Raw genomic sequence first — 17,660 nt, 5'->3', positions numbered from 1 at the left:
ACATCAACCACCCGAACCACTGCCTGTTCACCCCGCTATCATCCAGAAGGCGAGGTCAGTACAGGTGCATCAAAGCTGGGACCGAGAGACTGAAAAACAGCTTCTATCTCAAGGCCATCAGACTGTTAAACAGCCACCACTAACAGTGAGTGGCTGCTGCCAACACACTGTCATTGACACTGACCCAACTCCAGCCATTTTAATAATGGGAATTGATGGGAATTATGTAAATATATCACTAGCCACTTTAAACAATGCTACCTTATATAATGTTACTTACCCTACATTATTCATCTCATATGCATATACTGTACTCTACATCATCGACTGCATCCTTATGTAACACATGTATCACTAGCCACTTTAACTATGCCACTTTGTTTACTTTGTCTACACACTCATCTCATATGTATATACTGTACTCGATACCATCTACTGTATGCTGCTCTGTACCATCACTCATTCATATATCCTTATGTACATATTCCTTATCCCCTTACACTGTGTATAAGACAGTAGTTTTGGAATTGTTAGTTAGATGACTTGTTGGTTATCACTGCATTGTCGGAACTAGAAGCACAAGCATTTCGCTACACTCGCATTTAACATCTGCTAACCATGTGTATGTGACAAATAAAATTTGATTTGATTTGATTTGATTTGACATTGAGGGCCAGCCTTCATTTTGGGCCTACTTTTCTAATGGTCGCTGTGCTTAGACGGAGCGAGCTACGGTCAAGCGGAGCATCTCGTTAAACTCGGCACGGCCTAGAGAATATGGAAATGCCATTGTAGGCTTTGTGTGTCTTTAAGCACCGCACTTTGTCACTCCATCCTTGCTGTGTGTGTTTCTGTGTGTTTCTGTGTGTGTGTGTGTGTGAGAGAGAGAGAGCTTTTCTTTGACATCTGTTGGGAGAAATGACTGACTTACAGTTTATGGGGGTTGCCTAATCACACGTATGAAGTTTTGAAAAGATCTGACCTTTTTAACCCTTGGAAACTGCCACTGTGACACCATTTAAGGCACTTCCGGTTGGCACAGGAAGCTATAAATAAACTCATATACTGAGTTATTTACAGAGGGTTTAGTGAGTGTGTGTTATTTCAGAAAATCAGAGAAAATCACAGAAATCTCGCAGAGCTCCGCAGCACACTTTAAAAAGATTCGTAAGAACACCCCGCAACTGGATCTGTAACCGTTGAAAAAAAAAAAACACCTATCCGTGAACATCACCAATGTGTCATCGTACGATTTCTCTTAAATGACGATAGATAAATTGCTGGTTATTTTTTTATTGACACCGGAGGCTGCTTGACTTTGACGTGAAGTGGAAAAATAATTTCTCTTTTCATTTTGGACCTTTAATCCCAGATAAATGGCCATAACTCAAAAACCGTTGAGGCCTATAGAAGCCATCTTGTTCGGGGCTAACTGCCCATTATGCCAAACCTACGCTCACCGAGTTTCGGCTTTGAAATATTTTCCGTTTTCGAGATAAGGCCCCGTCGTGAATCGTGATGTTTTGTCCAATAGCAATATGATTGCTTATGCCCTCTTGTGGGATATTCTGGGACAGCGGAAAAATGACCAAAATCTTATTATTTTTGTAAAACGGAAACCGAATGTCCGACAAAGTTCATTTGATGACTTCCTGGTAGGTCCGGCCCTGCCGCTCGGCCCGACGCCGTCCGCGAATTTTACAAACGATTTCGGACGTCTAGTAAGGGACCGTACAATTGCAATATGGACTTTCTCACTAACCATACAGCAACTGACGAAATCTCTTAAAAAAATAATAATAATAATTAAATGCGCGCGATGCCTTTTCAGCGGAATGTTGTCGAGGGTTCCGGCCGTAAGAAGTTAAACAACAATGCAGCTAAGAACAATAACTGTTAAGTAAAAAATAAGTAACAAATAATTAAAGAGCAGCAGTAAAATAACAATAGCAGGAGGCTATATACAGGGGGTACCGGTACAGAGACAATGTGCGGGAGCACCGGTTAGTCGAGGTAACATATAGATGTCGAAGAGAGTTAGTGTGACCATGCATAGATAAAACAGAGTAGCAGCGTAAAAGGGGGGCCAACACAACCAGCATTTTAGACCAACATACCGAAGCGCAGCTCAGAGTAAATATTTATTGCATTTTCCTTTACCAAATGGCCGGTAATTCTAAATTATTCTAAATTCTAACCCATTTCCCATTTGGCCGATAGAGTAGCTGCCTACGGCCCGATAGAGACATCGCTTTTCCCTTTGTTCTTCAGTCTTCCCCGGTCTTTCACTCAAACCCAGCCCCCTTTTCTGTGTAACCAGCTGTCATATCTGTTCCGTCCGCTAGGGACGTTTTCCTTTGGCATCATTTGTAATCAAGGTATGATTCATTCTGTGTATATGTAATTCTGTGTGATTAGTTAGTTATTTAGTAAATAAATAATTAAACCCAATTTTGTATTGCTTATTCAACTTGTTAGCCAGGGTTCGTGAAGATAACCAAGAATTGACAACTTTCAGATGAGACTGAAATAAGGTGACGATTAATGTTGACTGCTATTGATGTAAAATATTACTAAGACTTTAAGAGTTTATTCGGGAAGATAACAGCTCTATAAATATTATTTCGTGGTGCCCCGACTTTCTAGTTAATTACATTTACATGATTAGCTCAATCAGTTAATATGAATTACAGAGAAAGGATTTTATAGAGTAGCATGTCATATCACTTAATCCGGCATGGCCAAAAACATGACACATTTGATTAGATGTTCAGGAGTCTTATGGCTTGGGGGTAGAAGTTGTTAAGAAGTCTTTTGGACCACGTCCAATGCCATCGGAAGAATCCCGGAACATATTCCAGTCTGTGTTAGCAAAACAGTCCTGTAGCTTAGCATCTGCTTCATCTGACCACTTTTTTATTGACCGAGTCACTGATGCTTCCTGCTTTCATTTTTGCTTGTAAGCAGGAATCAGGAGGATAGCATTATGGTCAAATTTGCCAAATGTATAGTGAGCTTTGTACGTGTGTGTCTCTGTGTGTGGAGTAAAGGTGGTCTAGAGTTTTTTTTCCTCTTGTTGCACACGTAACATGCTGGTAGAAATAAGGTAAAACAGATTAAAGTTTCCCTGCAATAAAGTCCCCGGCCACTAGGAGCACCGCCACTGGATGAGCATTTTCCTGTTTGCTTATGGCCATATACAGCTCATTGACTGCACTCTTAGTGCCAGCATCGGTTTGTGGTGGTAAATAGACAGCTACGAAGAATATAGATGAACTCTCTTGGTAAATAGTGTGGTCTACAGCTTATCATGAGAAACTCTACCTCAGGCAAGCAAAACTTGAGACTTCCTTACATTTTGTGCACGAGCTGTTTACAAATATACATAGACCGTTACCCCTTGTCTTACAAGAGGCTGCTGTTCTATCCTGCCAAAAAAAAGTGTAAAACCGTCCAGCTGTATGTTATTCATGTCGTCATTCAGCCACGACTCGGTGAAACATAAGATATTACAGTTTAATGCCCTGTTGGTAGGATGTACATGCTCGTAGTGAGTCTATTTTCTAATCCAATGATTGCCAACGTACAAAGGCAGATTACCCACTCGTCGTCGGATCCTTACAAGGCACCCAGACCTACATCCCCAATATATATTTGTCTCTTTCTCCTGCGAATGAGATTATGATGTCAGGTGTCTGGAGTAAATCCTTTGTGTCCGACTCGTTAAAGAAAAAAATCTTATTTCGGTACGAGGTGAGTAATCGCTGTTCTGATATCTAGAAGCTCTTTTCAGTCATAAAAGACAGAGGCAGAAACATTATGTACAAAACAAGTTAGAAATAATGTGGGGGAAAAAAACAACAATAGCACAATTGTTTGGTGGACTGTAAAACCGCAGCCATCAAGTTGACTAGCCTGATTAAATTTTAAAAACTATTTGTAAACAATGGTAACTCTTTGTAGAAGGGTACATGGGGTTCCCTGCGGTCAGATAGAAACTCACTCATTTTTCTTGAAGTCAAATAACAGCAATGCCACAGCGACGTCACTGCTGGGAGACTTCTTAAGGACACAGTAGTCCAGATCTTGATCATCCTGTGCACACACACACACCAGACATTATTGATCTCATCCTGTTAGTAGGAGTACCTCCTGTGTAGGCCTAGTCCATGTTGAAAAGCTTCAGTAATAACAAACAGATCTTAGACTAGAATGGATACTCACTAAATACGTAGAGAAGCCATTGCTGCTTGTCCTATCCAGACTGAATCCAACCTGAATAGGAAACAGGCAAAGATTACAAAATAGATGTTGGTCAGAGCCATGCATTTTGTTAATAAGAAGATTAAATGTACCTAGCTACACCATTTCCCAATGGGACTTCTCATGCAATGACAATTCCCAGAACAGTTATTGAACAGACCACTGACAGATATTGAAATGGATCTTACCGTGGAGCTGTCAATCTTGTCCAGATCCTCCCCAGTAAGGGTAAGACTGGACATATTCACTATCATGTAACCATGTTTGTAGAAGCCAAAAGTGTTCAGGTGGACTTTCTGTCGAATGTCATCCTGAAAGAATGTACATGACAAACATTTGATTTTGATCAAGGTCACTGTTAATTGACATTGTAGTATCAGTGCATTAGATATTAGCTGGCCACCACACTTGGCCAATACCTGTGGCCTACCATTTTCAAATCATAGTACAAGGTGACCAGCTATTAAATCAAAAGCAAAATAGCTAACAAGTGTTGCTTGTTAGCTAAAACGTTCAGTGGATAACATGTTAAATACAATTAGAGACGAGCAAGTATTGCGACCTTATGTCGTATCCACGCGTAATTAGCTACACTAGACGATGCATTTATTATGATGAACCGCTAGCTAGCTAGCAGCTAGGTTTGATTGGCATGAAACCCTATTCACTTGTATGACAGTAAGCGGCCATATGAAACTGGCAAATAAACCTACCTCGAGTTTAAGATGATGTAACCTGCAATGGCTTTCTCTGAGAAATAACAAAAATAACACAATAGTAGCCGTAAACATATATATTTTGTCGGTCGCCATTTTTCTAAAAAAGCATACTTGCAAGCAACACACTTCCGGCAGGATTTACGCACTGACGCATAAAAAAAAATTCTGCTACGTCGTACGTTTTTCTTGTTTTGCGTTAATCTTTTGTTTTGGATAATACATTTTTCCTTGTGTTTTGGTACTTTTCCTCGTTTGTTTAACAACAAATTACATGTTCTGCTTGAAACATTGAGAATGTAAAACAATTTCATCTTCATTACATTGGCTACATTCCAGGCCCTGTACAAAGCAAGTCAATCACCAAATATCAATGATGGAAATAGTTGAAAATGCAGTAACCACATTAATACTAGCGCTTCCAAATGGGACAATATGATGCATAAGAAAACACATCTGTTAATGATTAATTTAATGATCTTAAGTGCACATACATTTAAAACTATAGAATTTCTCTGAAATGTTAAGACCACTTTGAAAGAGATTTGGGAATAGTCTAGCAGTTTCTAAACCCCAGAGAAATATTGGCTGCATTCCAGGCCAACTACATTGCAGTCACCTGCCAGATCGTACAACGCCTGGATCATATCAGCTATCTGTAGCATATAATAGCAATATTATACCTGGCTGTGCAGTCGATAATAGGTCACCCATTAGTTGCTGTGTGTACTGCAGCATGACTGCAATATAGTCAGACTAGAACAGGGCCAATCACTCAAATCAAGCGCTCATTTCCATGGTACTTTGGGTAGAAGCATTAGTCCAAAACGTTTAGCAACAGGAAACAAGAGTTCCTACTTTCTATTGGACGAATTCATGTAGAGCCCTCCCTGTTTTATTCCGGTGGGTTCCTAGATTAAGACAGGTCATATTGCAAAAAGCTTTGCAAGATACCGATTTACAAATACACCCTACCTCTATAGAGTGTGATTGTGTGTTTCTTTACAGTGGACGTACAATTGCACTCTCAGACACAAATGTACAAGGCAGTGAACATTTTGAAATGTTCATGTCACAAAGCAACTGCAGTATAAAAGATTTATCAATTATGACAGCTTAGAGTAATTTACAGACATGTTAGTTTACATCGTGCTCAACGCTAAAGGTCTAGTTTTATTGTAGAGGTGTTACATTTTTATTTAACGAGGAAGAATATCTGATTTACCAAGACAATGATAGCTACACGAAGCACATTTGAAATGTTTAAGAATACAGTCAACATATAATGCAAGTCCGCGAGATCGGCAAATGAGGATCTCACTAAGACATAGTGAAACAAAATTTAAACGTTCTCTTTGTAAGAAATCCAGTTCATGTTGCAACCCTCTCCCTATACGTCTCTTATTGGTAGCAATGAAAGGACAGGAAAGAAAGCCATTCTTGTACACAACCCAAAGAAGCGTACTGGGTGGAAAGAGTGAGGCCTGTGACTAACCGTTTCCACACTTTCTTTGGATTACCTGTCATTTTCAGGGCCTACCGTCTCACTGCCTTCTTCTCAAACGCTTTTAAAGCACAATACCACTTCGCATAAACAATAACAGTAAACACCCGTGTCATACTAGAAGGCGCACAAATTAACCCCCCAAGAGGCCATGTAAACAGTTTTGGCTTCAAATATAAGACTTAAGGTTAATGTTTGTTTTCTATTGTTGGAGACTATTTGACGTGAATCCATTTGTGTTGCATGAGCCAGTTTATAATTGCATAATCCATTAATTAGTAGTAATAACTTGTCATTGGTTAGGATATTGGGAATGGAGATTTATTGCATTGTGGGGGAGGCTAAATTGTGTGTGAGAGACTATAGTCTCTCTTACACACACCTGCCCAAAGGATCTGGACTCATGCTAACATCAATAGGGGGGAGGAACAGAGTTCTTGCCCAGCACTGACTGACTGTTTATCCTAGACACAAAGAGGTGACCCCACCTAGCCAGAAGGCATAAATATATATGCATGTGTGACCGGTTTGTGTGCTATGGAGCTGTAACATCCAGTTTGTGTGTAATACATATAGTTTAAGCTTCCTTTGGTGTCTATCTGGAATTTGTACCAGAACCTTACACTGATTGTTCTGTATCTCTGGTTCTTTTCATAGTGTACTGATGTGTATATATTTTAAAATTTCATTTTGGGCTCATCTGTAAAAGAGACCACAGTCTCAAAATGACTCCCTGTCACAATAAAATACTGTGTGATCCTCAGTAAGGCTGTGTGTGGTACTGGCTAAAACATTTGACATGAACTTGTATTGGCCAGAGCCCTCTATCAATTGAAATGCAATGGCCATTTCTATTATGTTAACCAAGGACTGGGGGTGACACAAAACCCTGTTGCCTGGTACAAATTGAATAACATACCAGCAAGCATAGCTAACAAGATTTCCCTTAGGCTGCATGATATCCCAGCATTTAGCTCTCTCCAGAGGGTCTCTTCTTGATTCTGCTTACCAGACAAATCAATCTGATCTATTGCTGTTCTGACAGAACCATCCCTTTAAGAGGCAAAGGAAGGGTCAAGGTGTTTCAGGACGCCCCCAACCAGATGGAGGCTTCCAGCGACAAGGACGTGGATGCCAGTGGCATCTCTTAGCGGAGCGGCTTTGGCTGTCACGCTGGGCTTGACGGGGATGACCCTCTTGTCCGGATGTGCCAAGACAGAGTCCCTGCCCTGGCTGAGCCACTGGAGGGCGCTGAGGATGCAGGGGAAAACTAAAGTTTTGCTGCAGCACTTGGCTGCCACCAGTGGGAGAACATCGCGGGAGATGAGCAGCTGGTCGCCAGGCTTCTCTTCCTGGCCGTTGAGCAGGCGCCAGCTCCTCTGGTTGTCCAGGCAACGGGTGAGCATGTTTTCCACAGAGACATTGAAGTTTTGTTGGTCTGAGGAGAGAGGAAAGGTTACACAATGCTACCATGCTAGATTCTTCCAGAATCAAAATGGGTATAATTTAAAATGGTAGATTGTACCGTCAAAGGGAAATTACATGCAGAACGATTTAATTTTAGTTTCACTTTTCAAACATTAATAGCCAGAACATAAAAGCAACACTTCGACCAATAGATTTATGACAACGTTTGCTGGTTTGGACACCATGTTAATAACACAGCAACATCTTTCTTTGCCCTTCCATTGACAGTGAATTGAGAACATGCTCACATCCACACCAATGATTAACACAGATCGCGACGCATAATTACACCAGCAGAGCTATTCATTTAGTCATACTAGGCTACTGTTTCATCTGTCAAGCCGCAGTCATTGACAAAGTAGTTGATGTGATTTTTAGCCAGGCATAACACAATACAATGTGATAGCCTTACCTGCGTTACATGATGCAATGGCCTCTGTGATGTTGGGGCAGAACACAGCAAAGTCAAAATGGCATGGCTGAAATCACAATATAGAAAAAAACTAAATCAGTTACAGTTGTCCTACAAACATGGCACGTACTTTTACATTTTAGTCATTTAGCAAACACTCTTAACCAGAGCGACTTACAGTAGCAATTAGTGTTAGATACCTTGCTCAAGGGCACATAGAGATTTCACTTAGTCGGCTTGGGGATTCGAACCAGCAACCTTTGTTACTGCCCACTGCTCTTAACCACTAGGCTAGCTGCTGTCCATACAGTGCGTTCATCAAGTATTCAGACGCCTAGATTTTTTTTATTTTTTATTTTTAAACTTTTTACAACCTTCCTCAAAAATATATTCAATTATTTTGTCCCCCACTCACAATACTCCATAATGACAAAGCAAAAACATGTCTAGAAATGTTTGTAAATTTTAAATCTCATATTTAAGTAAGTATTTAGACCCTTTACTTAGTACTTTTTTGAAGCACCTTTGTAAATCGCTGCGAGTAGGGTCTTCTTGGGTATGACTCTACAAGCTTGGCACAGCTGTATTTGGAGAGCTTCTCCCATTCTGCTCTGCAGATCCTCTCAAGCTCTGTCACGTTGGATGGGAAGCGTCACTGCACAGCTATTTTCAGGTCTCTCCAGAGATGTTCGATCGGGTTCAAGTCCAGGCTCTGGCTGGGCCACTCAAGGACATTCAGAGACCTGCCCAGAAGCCAGTCCTGCATTTTCTTGGCTGTGTGCTTAGGGTCGTTGTCATGTTGGAAGGTGAACCTTCACCCAGTCTGAGGTTCTGAGCGCTCTGGAGCAGGTTTTCATCTCTGTACTTTGCTCCGTTCATCATTCCCTCGAGCCTGACTAGTCTCCCAGTCCCTACTGCTGAAAAACATCCCCACTGAGTTTGAAGGTAGGCCTTGAAATACATCCACAGGTACACCTCCAATTAGCCTATCAGAAGCTTCTAAAGCCATGACATTTTCTGGAATTTTCCAAGCTGTTTAAAGGCACAGTCAACTTAGTGCATGTAAACTTCTGATCCACTGGAATTGTGATACAGTGAATTAAGTGAAATAATCTGTCTGTAGACAATTGTTGGAAAAATGATTTGTGTCATACAAAGTAGACATCCTAACCAACTTGATAAAACTATAGTTTGTTAACAAGAAATTTGTGGAATAGTTGAAAAATGAGTTAATGACTCCAACCTAAGTGTGTAAACTTCCGACTTCAACTGTATGCATCTGTTTATTTGTAATAACTGTTTGTAAAAACATGTTTTCCATCTCATTATGGGGTATTGTGTGTAGCTGGATGAAATAATTGTTTCACCATTGTGAATAAGGCTGTAACGTAACAAAATGTGGAAAAAGGGAAGGGGTCTGAAAACTTTCCGAATGCACTGTATATGACAATACCATCACAACAGGATGGGCTGACATCATTTGTGATTGGGACACATTCATTGAATGTTTAGTACTTATCGTTGTTGGACAGTTAACCTAGCCTAGGGTACTCACAACCAGTAACTTTAGCATGGCTGCAGAGTCTCTCTCCCCTGTGGCGTTGAACAGTAGCACTCTGACCACAGGACCACTGTGAGGAGACATAGGGGGTAGGTATACGGTTAGGATACCAGAGATTATCAACTGACAGACTTCACTTGAATTGCAGAGCTCAACAAATGGTAAGGTGCATAGACTACAATTGACAGGACAACACAGACATAGTGGAGCACAAACTCACACGCAGATACTGACCCTGTGGTTCTTTCGTGTTGAGAGGCAACCTCGCTGAACCAGCTTACACAGGCCAGCATGCTACGGGTGGTGTGGGCCCCATCCAGGAAGTAGGTGACTGGGCCATGCTTCAGAGTCTGGGTCCTCCCCGGCCATTCAGTTTCCTCCAGCCCTACCGCCCAAGAGGAAAGTGATGTACTGTTGCTGAATACCAAAATGGGACCCTAGCATCTACTGCAGATCTAAAATGATTGGATAGGTGTAAGCAGGAAGTTGCGCTGGAGGCTTCCTTGGTTGTTGGTTCTGAAACAGGGGAACGAACCATGGACCTTGATATACAGTCCACCTAGTCATCTGCTATAAAGCCATTAGAATTCAACCCCCACATCCTCAAATTCAGAGAAAAACACGTAGTATTTTCATGACCTATCAATGCTCAGGTGATTGTGTTCACCCCCGTGGGTTTCACTGGAGGCTGTTATTTTGCAGGTGAGGGTGTTGGAGTTGTTCTATTGAACTGACCTTTCGCCATAATGGGGCTTGGCTGGAAGCCAGCGGCCGGCGACACGCCTTTACTCTCATCAGCGGGGGAAGGGATGCTCTGGTCTACAGAAGAGTAGAAGATGGGGAATACACATGACCTGAAATCACCACACAATCAAAACATACCATGTCCAATAATCTCACGTATACACCCAGGTTGTTCCTTTACCCTACCACCCCCAGACCAGCCTCAAACACTCACTCCCACCTACCAGGAAGGCAGCGTCTCTGTAGCCAGCTGTGGCTGAGCTGCAGGGCAAGGGAGGCGTTGGAGCGCTGGTGGTGGCCAGCCAGGCCCAGACGCAGAGGTCCCGAGTCAGCAGGGTACTCCTCCAGTTCTGGGCACACCCAGAGAGGACACTGAGGAGGAGGAAATGAGAGGGTAGGAGAAAGAGTCAAAGTTATTCAAGGACAGTCCAAGGGACAGATTCACATCAAAGGCTGATATTATGCCATTGTGTTACCCTGAAACGTGACATTAAACTATTTGCTCATTTACTGCTTACATATATCATAGAATTCTTACGAGGCTCTTTGAAACTCATATGCCCGCCCAGGATGATTTTTTTCATTAAACCACTGAGGTCACTTCTGGTGACTTTTTAAAAAGGACATTTCACTCCAAAATGAGTGGGGCACCACTGCTAAATAAATACAGGGGAAACATTGTGTTCATACTTCATTGTAGGCCAGGTATCTACAAACTGTCTACAGACAATGTTGTATCTTGTTTTATGACTTCTTTATTGGCTCTCACCCCAATCTCCTTCGCTCGCTCTTTGAGAACCATCATAGGGCTGTCTGGTTGCTTCACAGTGAAGGCAGGAACTCCTGGCTGAGGAGACACGAGAAATAATTAAATAACGTCAGTAACTCCTGTTTATTTCAGCATAGTCAAAATGTTAACACTTGTGTCTTTCTTGGTGTTTTACTACATGCATTAAACAATCACGCGTCAATTGAGGCTACTTTGTAACATTCTAGAGGTGCTGTTCTGAAAATGTATCAAAAGTCCGGCCTTGACAAAGAAACTGTACTGCAATCTAACCTTAAAAATGCCCCCTTTCTGCCAGGCAATTTTCTCGATGGTATCCCCCAGTATTGAGGTGTGATCTATACCCAGGGAGGCGATGCCACACACCCACGGCCTCCTGTCAGAGGAGGACATACAGAGCATAGACTACAGAGTTCAGTGGACTCAATGGATCGTCACACAAAATAACTGTTTATACAGCAGGGAAAGTGAGATAAATGGTCTGTACGATACTGCATGCAGAGGCGGCATAAATTACATTTTTAAACAGATTTCATGTTAAAGGTAGACTAAATGACATAGCCATGTGGTAGAAGTGAACGACAGGCAACACTCCGATCTCACATCATCTGCGCATGCGTACGTACGGGTTCACTTCAGGCTGTTACAGCGTGGTAGCCACGGGAACAAAACAGAGAAGTTGAGCCTCCTGTTTCAACGCTCTTAGTGGTTGCAGAAATTGACTCATTAGGTGGTTTACTTTCTGCATCTACGTCATAGCGCTGAGTCTACCTTTAACTAGTTTGTATTAGCTACTTGTTTAGCTACTTGTGAGAAATGAACTGCATGTCAGATCCAGTTCTCTTGTTGGTGACCATCTAGTGTAATACTAGCTTTGATCTGACCACGGAGAGGTCCTACAGGCTAGAATGATTTGCATCTCAATTATGGGAAAGTACAGGGGCAAGTCAAATTAATAATTTGTCCAGCGTAGAAAATGTATTCCATACATAGTTAGAATTAGATAAGCATATCAAACCTAAATGCTTGTGCCTACGTCGCACATCTCTTTGAAGTCTTTAACGCATTTAAAAGTCTGTTCTCAACAACTCTCAACTCTTCAAATAGCACCTAATGTCTCTCTCGCTCTATCAACTAACAATAAATGGAGACCTTTCATTGCAAAATGGGGCTGCTGGCAAATGGGAGGCTTGACGAGACAGTCGGTCACACTGTTAACGAGGTCGCACCATAGGACAAAATGGTGGAAGGGCTTGTCGAGTGAGTTCAGTGAGACATTAGGCACACAGCAGTAGTCACTAGAGACTTTGGAATTGAGCCAGGGGGTAGTGAGGGGAATTAGGGTATGCTGCAGAGGGGGATTCCATGAGAGGGAATGGTTACATCAGCTGCATCATCATCATCAAAGAGATCTATTTCTAATTAACAGCGATTATGGACCATTGAACTAAATCCTGTTAGTTTCCCATCCCATAGGATCCAACTACATGCTTCTTACCTGATTATGTTTGTGCAGTCGTAGGCTCCACCAATCCCAACCTCAATCACTGCCAAGTCCACCTGCATCACAGGACAATATGGGTGGCTGAGCTCAACCCACATTTCTATTCAGTCATTTCAACAGGTCAATTGAAAGAATTGATGAGTGCCATTTTTTTTTATTTTACCAAGAAGAATTGAGTCATGAAATGTAATTAACTTCCTGATTTGATGAGTCGATCTGACCCTGTGACAGATAGGCCATAACTCTCAGGAGAAATGTTTACCAGTACAGGTTGTGACTCATTAGTAGCCATGAAGACACCAATATAAAACCACCAATATAGAAAAAAAAGGTCACCACTATGCATTAGTCTGCAAAACATGAGGGGCCCCTTGTCTCCTTTTTCATGCCAATCCTATCAGGTGTGTGAAGAAATGAACAAGGACAGAAGGGAAAGGGAGCACCCACCAGTCCTAGACACCCCAGCAATGCTGCACAGGGACACCAGAGGTATGATGGGAATACAAGACCTGATATGAGAGATGTGGTACACTGGTTATAGTGACCTACCTTCTCCTGCAGGAAGATGTGGAAGGCCAGGATTGTCAGGAAGCGGAAGTAAGCGGGCATACTCCCCCCGTGAGTGTCCTGAGAGGGGTCAAAGGTCAACAGGATATTACTATAACAGCTTCGTAGTATCCCTTCAACATCTCAAAGAGCAAATACGCAACCTCATTTAAGGGCGACAGCTACAGCATGGGACATCTACAACAAATCATATGACACATATGCATGCACTGGTCATTATAAGACGAGAGGTTTTTCATTTTCTTCCTAAACTCAATTATCAGTTCTAACGGCCAGAGACAGGAATACTACACAAGGTAAAGTGGGCTGAATTCAGGCAATGGCCCAAGCCCAGATGTATACCGGTTACAGGCAAGTTGTGAAGGGCCCTGCTATTTTAAATGTATGAGTAGAACTCATTTAGTTTCCAGTTCAGACAGTGGTACTTTATTATTACGTCCAGCTTAAAAGATATTTGAAGAATCTATTAATTACATTTTATTTTCTCTACAGGAAAAGAAGAGGGAGCAACTTGTCATGGTTGGAGAATGTGTCGTATTCTGAAACACATTAAAGACACACCCTTCTCCTTGGAGGTCAATGACCAGGAGCACAGAAAGCAGAACTCCAAACCGTCACTACAATTGGATTCAGAACCTTTTTCCACAACTACCTTGGTTTCATACAGCCGTCCATACACCTGCCAGAAATATTTTGTGAAGAGTTCTTTGCCGATTGGTTTTCCATTAATTCTTATCCTCTCCCTGACTTGTACCAAATGTGGGGAACTGCAATCGACAGAAAAGAATGTGTTAACAGTCAAAAACATGACTTAAAATATATAATTGAGGATGATTCATTCTTAAAAATAGGGGTATGGTAAGCAAACCATTGCAGTAGAGTAGAAATTCACTGAAACATTTCTCAATTTCTTATGACTAAAATGAGTCTCATTTCTCCAATACATCTTCAAAAGGGTTAAAAATCCAAAACATGGGAATGTTTACCTAACACTAACCTAATAAAAGCAGTTCTGTACGAATGAGGTTTATGCAAAAAGAAATTAAGTAAAATCAGTGTCTGATCTTCAGGCCAGAAAGTCTGAGCTCTAGAAAGATGCCAGAGTTTCCGACTTGGATGACCGCTCAAAACAAATTCTCCCAGTGGGTTCATTTTTTCTGAGTTCTCAGTTGTCTTGAACGCACTGAAGGTGGAGATTTCAGAGTTCACAGTTGTCTTACACTGCATCATGCACAAATTCATGCTGTTCCTATGACCAAAGAAAGCGAAATATTCCTCAATATTAAAATAGACAAACTGCTAATAACAATAGAAACCCAGGGCTATCGATACACTTGGCTAATCATTAATTGCAGCGTGAGTGGATGTAGGTAGAAGTGTGTTGTGCTTGTAAGTGTTTAATAGCATTTTTAAAGTGTTAAACAGAGTTGAATAAAAACAGACATGAACTCACTCAAAAGCCACAGCTCTTTGTTATATTCTTTGACAGTCTCTGGCCATGGTTTTAAAAGTTATGAAATCACAGGCTGTGGATGCTGTCTGGTGATTTGAGCTATTCGATTGGCCAGCGCAATAGGCGCACTCGATTTAGCCACAGTCGATCATGACCACTGCTCTGTAACTACTACACAAGAAAGTTGGCTCAGCAGTCAGTGAACTTACTGAATAATGTTTCATGCAGGAAATCAGATGACAGATTATGACTGAGTTAACTGGATGAGGCTGGTAACCACAAGTAAATGTCCTCAACTCTGCATCAAAAATGTATTTATTAATTAGCTGTAGGTAGGACTGCTCTGGACTTCATGATATGTACCTGTAAAATCCAGTCCGAAAACCATAACTTCTCAGTATTTGTTCTGTGAAGGCACACGTTGACCCCTGAAAGATAAACATGTGAAACATTACTCACCTTCTTCCCACAATGCCATATCAAGTTGTTTACAACATTTGTTTGGCAAACTTTGCACAAGATACGAGCTTGGGGCTCTCTCATAGATTAGTGGATTTAAACACACACACACACACACCTTGCCTTTCGTTCCTGTGACATGAATGATATTGAGATGGTCAAGTTCTTCCACCTTGGAATCAAAATGGGAAAACATTTATATTAGAAGATAAGCAATACAGAATACATGTTAGGGGTAGACACTGCTGTAGAATATATTTACCACCAGGCCTGCTCGCTCCAGGAAGCCCCTCATGGCCTGGAGCTGGAGTTGAGGGTGACCCCGCTCTCGACGCACTTGCTCCAGGGCACAGGCATTGGTCTGCAGGGTATTGAGGGTGCACACTGCGTCCTGTAGTGGCAGAAATAAAACACAAGAGTGCATGCATGTAGTTTTTAATATCTCTGGATGGCAATTTATTTTACTTGATTTGACCTTTATTGCCTAGTTAACTAGGCAAGTCAGTTAAAGAACAAATTCTTATTTTCAATGACAGCCTTGTTCGGGGTAGAAGACAGATTTATCTTGCCAGCTCGGGGATTTAATCTTGCAACCTTTCGGTTACAAGTCCATCGCTCTAACCACTAGCCTACCTGTCGCCCCAGAATTTTTACACTAGACCGTGAAATTAAAACCTTGCCAATTCCACTTTGTAGTGTTTGATGCACACACGTGTTTCATTAAGACTATAGTTGATAACGGGGAGAAAACGCTTACATTTTAACAAAATAATTTCACATGCTACGGAACGGTCTAAACTTTAAGCAGACTGTCACTGTCTGTTGAATGCATGAGTTTACCATGGTAGCTATATTTACTTTGTTAATAATCTCGCACCATGACTTCACCAGCCACACGTAGCCTGTGTGCTGAGCTATCTAGCTAGATAGTAGAGACCGTTTGTGGAGATGGCTAGCTTGCAAGTAAGTGAAAGTTGAGCAGGTATGGTTGGTACAGTAGCGACGTTTACTGTCTGAACAGTGCACACTTTTTTAATTGGGGCGTTGGGGTTTGCATATTAAGTAGTTTAAGTAGGCTAACAAAATATCAAATTGCTCAGCGGAGTATTTATTATTTTTGACAAATAACTTGAGGAAAACATATGCTGAGAAGTTTGCTAAAACTGACCCGCGCCATGCTGTCTAGTTTCATAACTTGCAACAGAGCGAAGATTAGCTAATGTCCACCCCAAAGCCAGTCCATTCGGGAGTTTGTCCCTTGCACGCGAACACTAGTTTGCTGATTTGAAGGTAAATGATTACTAGATAGATTGCGAAGTAGGAAAATGGCTCTCATTTATTTGTATGTATAGCAAGCTGTTGAACGTGAGCCATAAACTTGTCAAACTAGCGAGGTAACGTTAGATAGTACGTTAACTTGCTAGCACATTGGCTAGCAGATGATAGCCACAGTATCTTACCTGATACTCCATTCTGTGAAGTCGCGGTTCTGCCTTTGTACTTGAATACTTCACTGTGGTAAACTTGGACGACCAGTCCTTCTGGCGGAGGAACGCGGCAAATACGGAGCTCCGCTCCAACACGCGAGAAAAGCGTACCATCATGGGGCTTGTGTAAGCACACACAGGAAACTGCCGCCAAATTAGGTGATATTCCTGTCAGAACGTGGTGTCGTCACGCCACGCCTCTTGAGAGAAATGTCTTGTTCTGTGGGGTTTATCGGCGGTTGGCATCCAACGTTATGGTGCATTACCGCCACCTACTGTACTGGAGTGTGGGCCAGAAACAAGGAGGAACTAAATCCTACCTGCCAGCCCCGTTTCTCTTTAAAAAAGACAGCAACATTTTTGAAGCTGTATCTAATGATGTTCTACACATTATGCTCATAGGAGAGAGGAGGTGGATGTGAAGGTGCAAATGAGCAAGTCAGTGGCTAATTGAATCATATGGACAGTGGTGGTGCAGTGATGCCAGGAGCAGTGAAAGAGCCACGCCATTGGCAGGAATCTATAGAGTTATGAGTCATACTACCCATATAACCTCAGGGTCAAACAGGGAAATGTTTCCAATCATTTTTATACCATTCGTTTTTCCCATGGGGGATTTTAGAAACACTTAAACTAAGGTTTGTGTCTTGTGTAGTCTTACCCTACACATGGCCAAGGTGACTTTTATCAATATATTTGCCTGTATTTATCCCTCAAAAATGAAATGCTAATTAGC

The 17,660-nt window shown here is 41.7% G+C and overlaps 2 protein-coding genes across 3 annotated transcripts in view; both read right to left on the bottom strand.

Annotated features, from left to right (window-relative positions):
• Positions 1 to 5,870, bottom strand: part of gpr107 (G protein-coupled receptor 107) — a 38,359-nt gene extending 32,489 nt beyond the window's left edge. Inside the window, exons 1-4 of one of the 2 annotated variants that reach the window (XM_035775531.2) lie at positions 4,977 to 5,870; positions 4,452 to 4,574; positions 4,225 to 4,275; positions 4,004 to 4,095 (exon numbers count right to left, since the gene is read on the bottom strand). In XM_035775531.2, coding sequence (XP_035631424.1) covers positions 4,004 to 4,095; positions 4,225 to 4,275; positions 4,452 to 4,574; positions 4,977 to 5,075 — 365 coding nt within the window. In that variant the 5' untranslated portion in view covers positions 5,076 to 5,870. The remainder of the gene's footprint in view (positions 1 to 4,003; positions 4,096 to 4,224; positions 4,276 to 4,451; positions 4,575 to 4,976) is intronic. The other variant, XM_035775532.2, reaches the window with a different exon arrangement.
• Positions 5,871 to 6,132: 262 nt separating this feature from the next.
• fpgs (folylpolyglutamate synthase) lies at positions 6,133 to 17,105 on the bottom strand. The gene is made up of 15 exons (XM_035775529.2): positions 16,898 to 17,105; positions 15,700 to 15,828; positions 15,556 to 15,609; positions 15,342 to 15,406; positions 14,178 to 14,292; positions 13,508 to 13,585; positions 12,953 to 13,014; positions 11,728 to 11,830; positions 11,437 to 11,514; positions 10,892 to 11,039; positions 10,659 to 10,742; positions 10,158 to 10,308; positions 9,918 to 9,993; positions 8,363 to 8,429; positions 6,133 to 7,921 (listed from the first exon to the last, which is right to left on the bottom strand). Exons 1-15 carry the CDS (start codon positions 17,039 to 17,041, stop codon positions 7,539 to 7,541), a joined length of 1,737 nt encoding a protein of 578 aa, XP_035631422.1. The 5' UTR covers positions 17,042 to 17,105; the 3' UTR covers positions 6,133 to 7,538.
• Between the last annotated feature and the right edge of the window lie 555 nt (positions 17,106 to 17,660).

This window comes from Oncorhynchus keta, chromosome 9 (genome assembly GCF_023373465.1).
Source record: "Oncorhynchus keta strain PuntledgeMale-10-30-2019 chromosome 9, Oket_V2, whole genome shotgun sequence".
Classification (NCBI taxonomy): Eukaryota; Metazoa; Chordata; class Actinopteri; order Salmoniformes; family Salmonidae; genus Oncorhynchus; species Oncorhynchus keta.
This window is presented reverse-complemented; position numbering and strand designations above follow the sequence as displayed.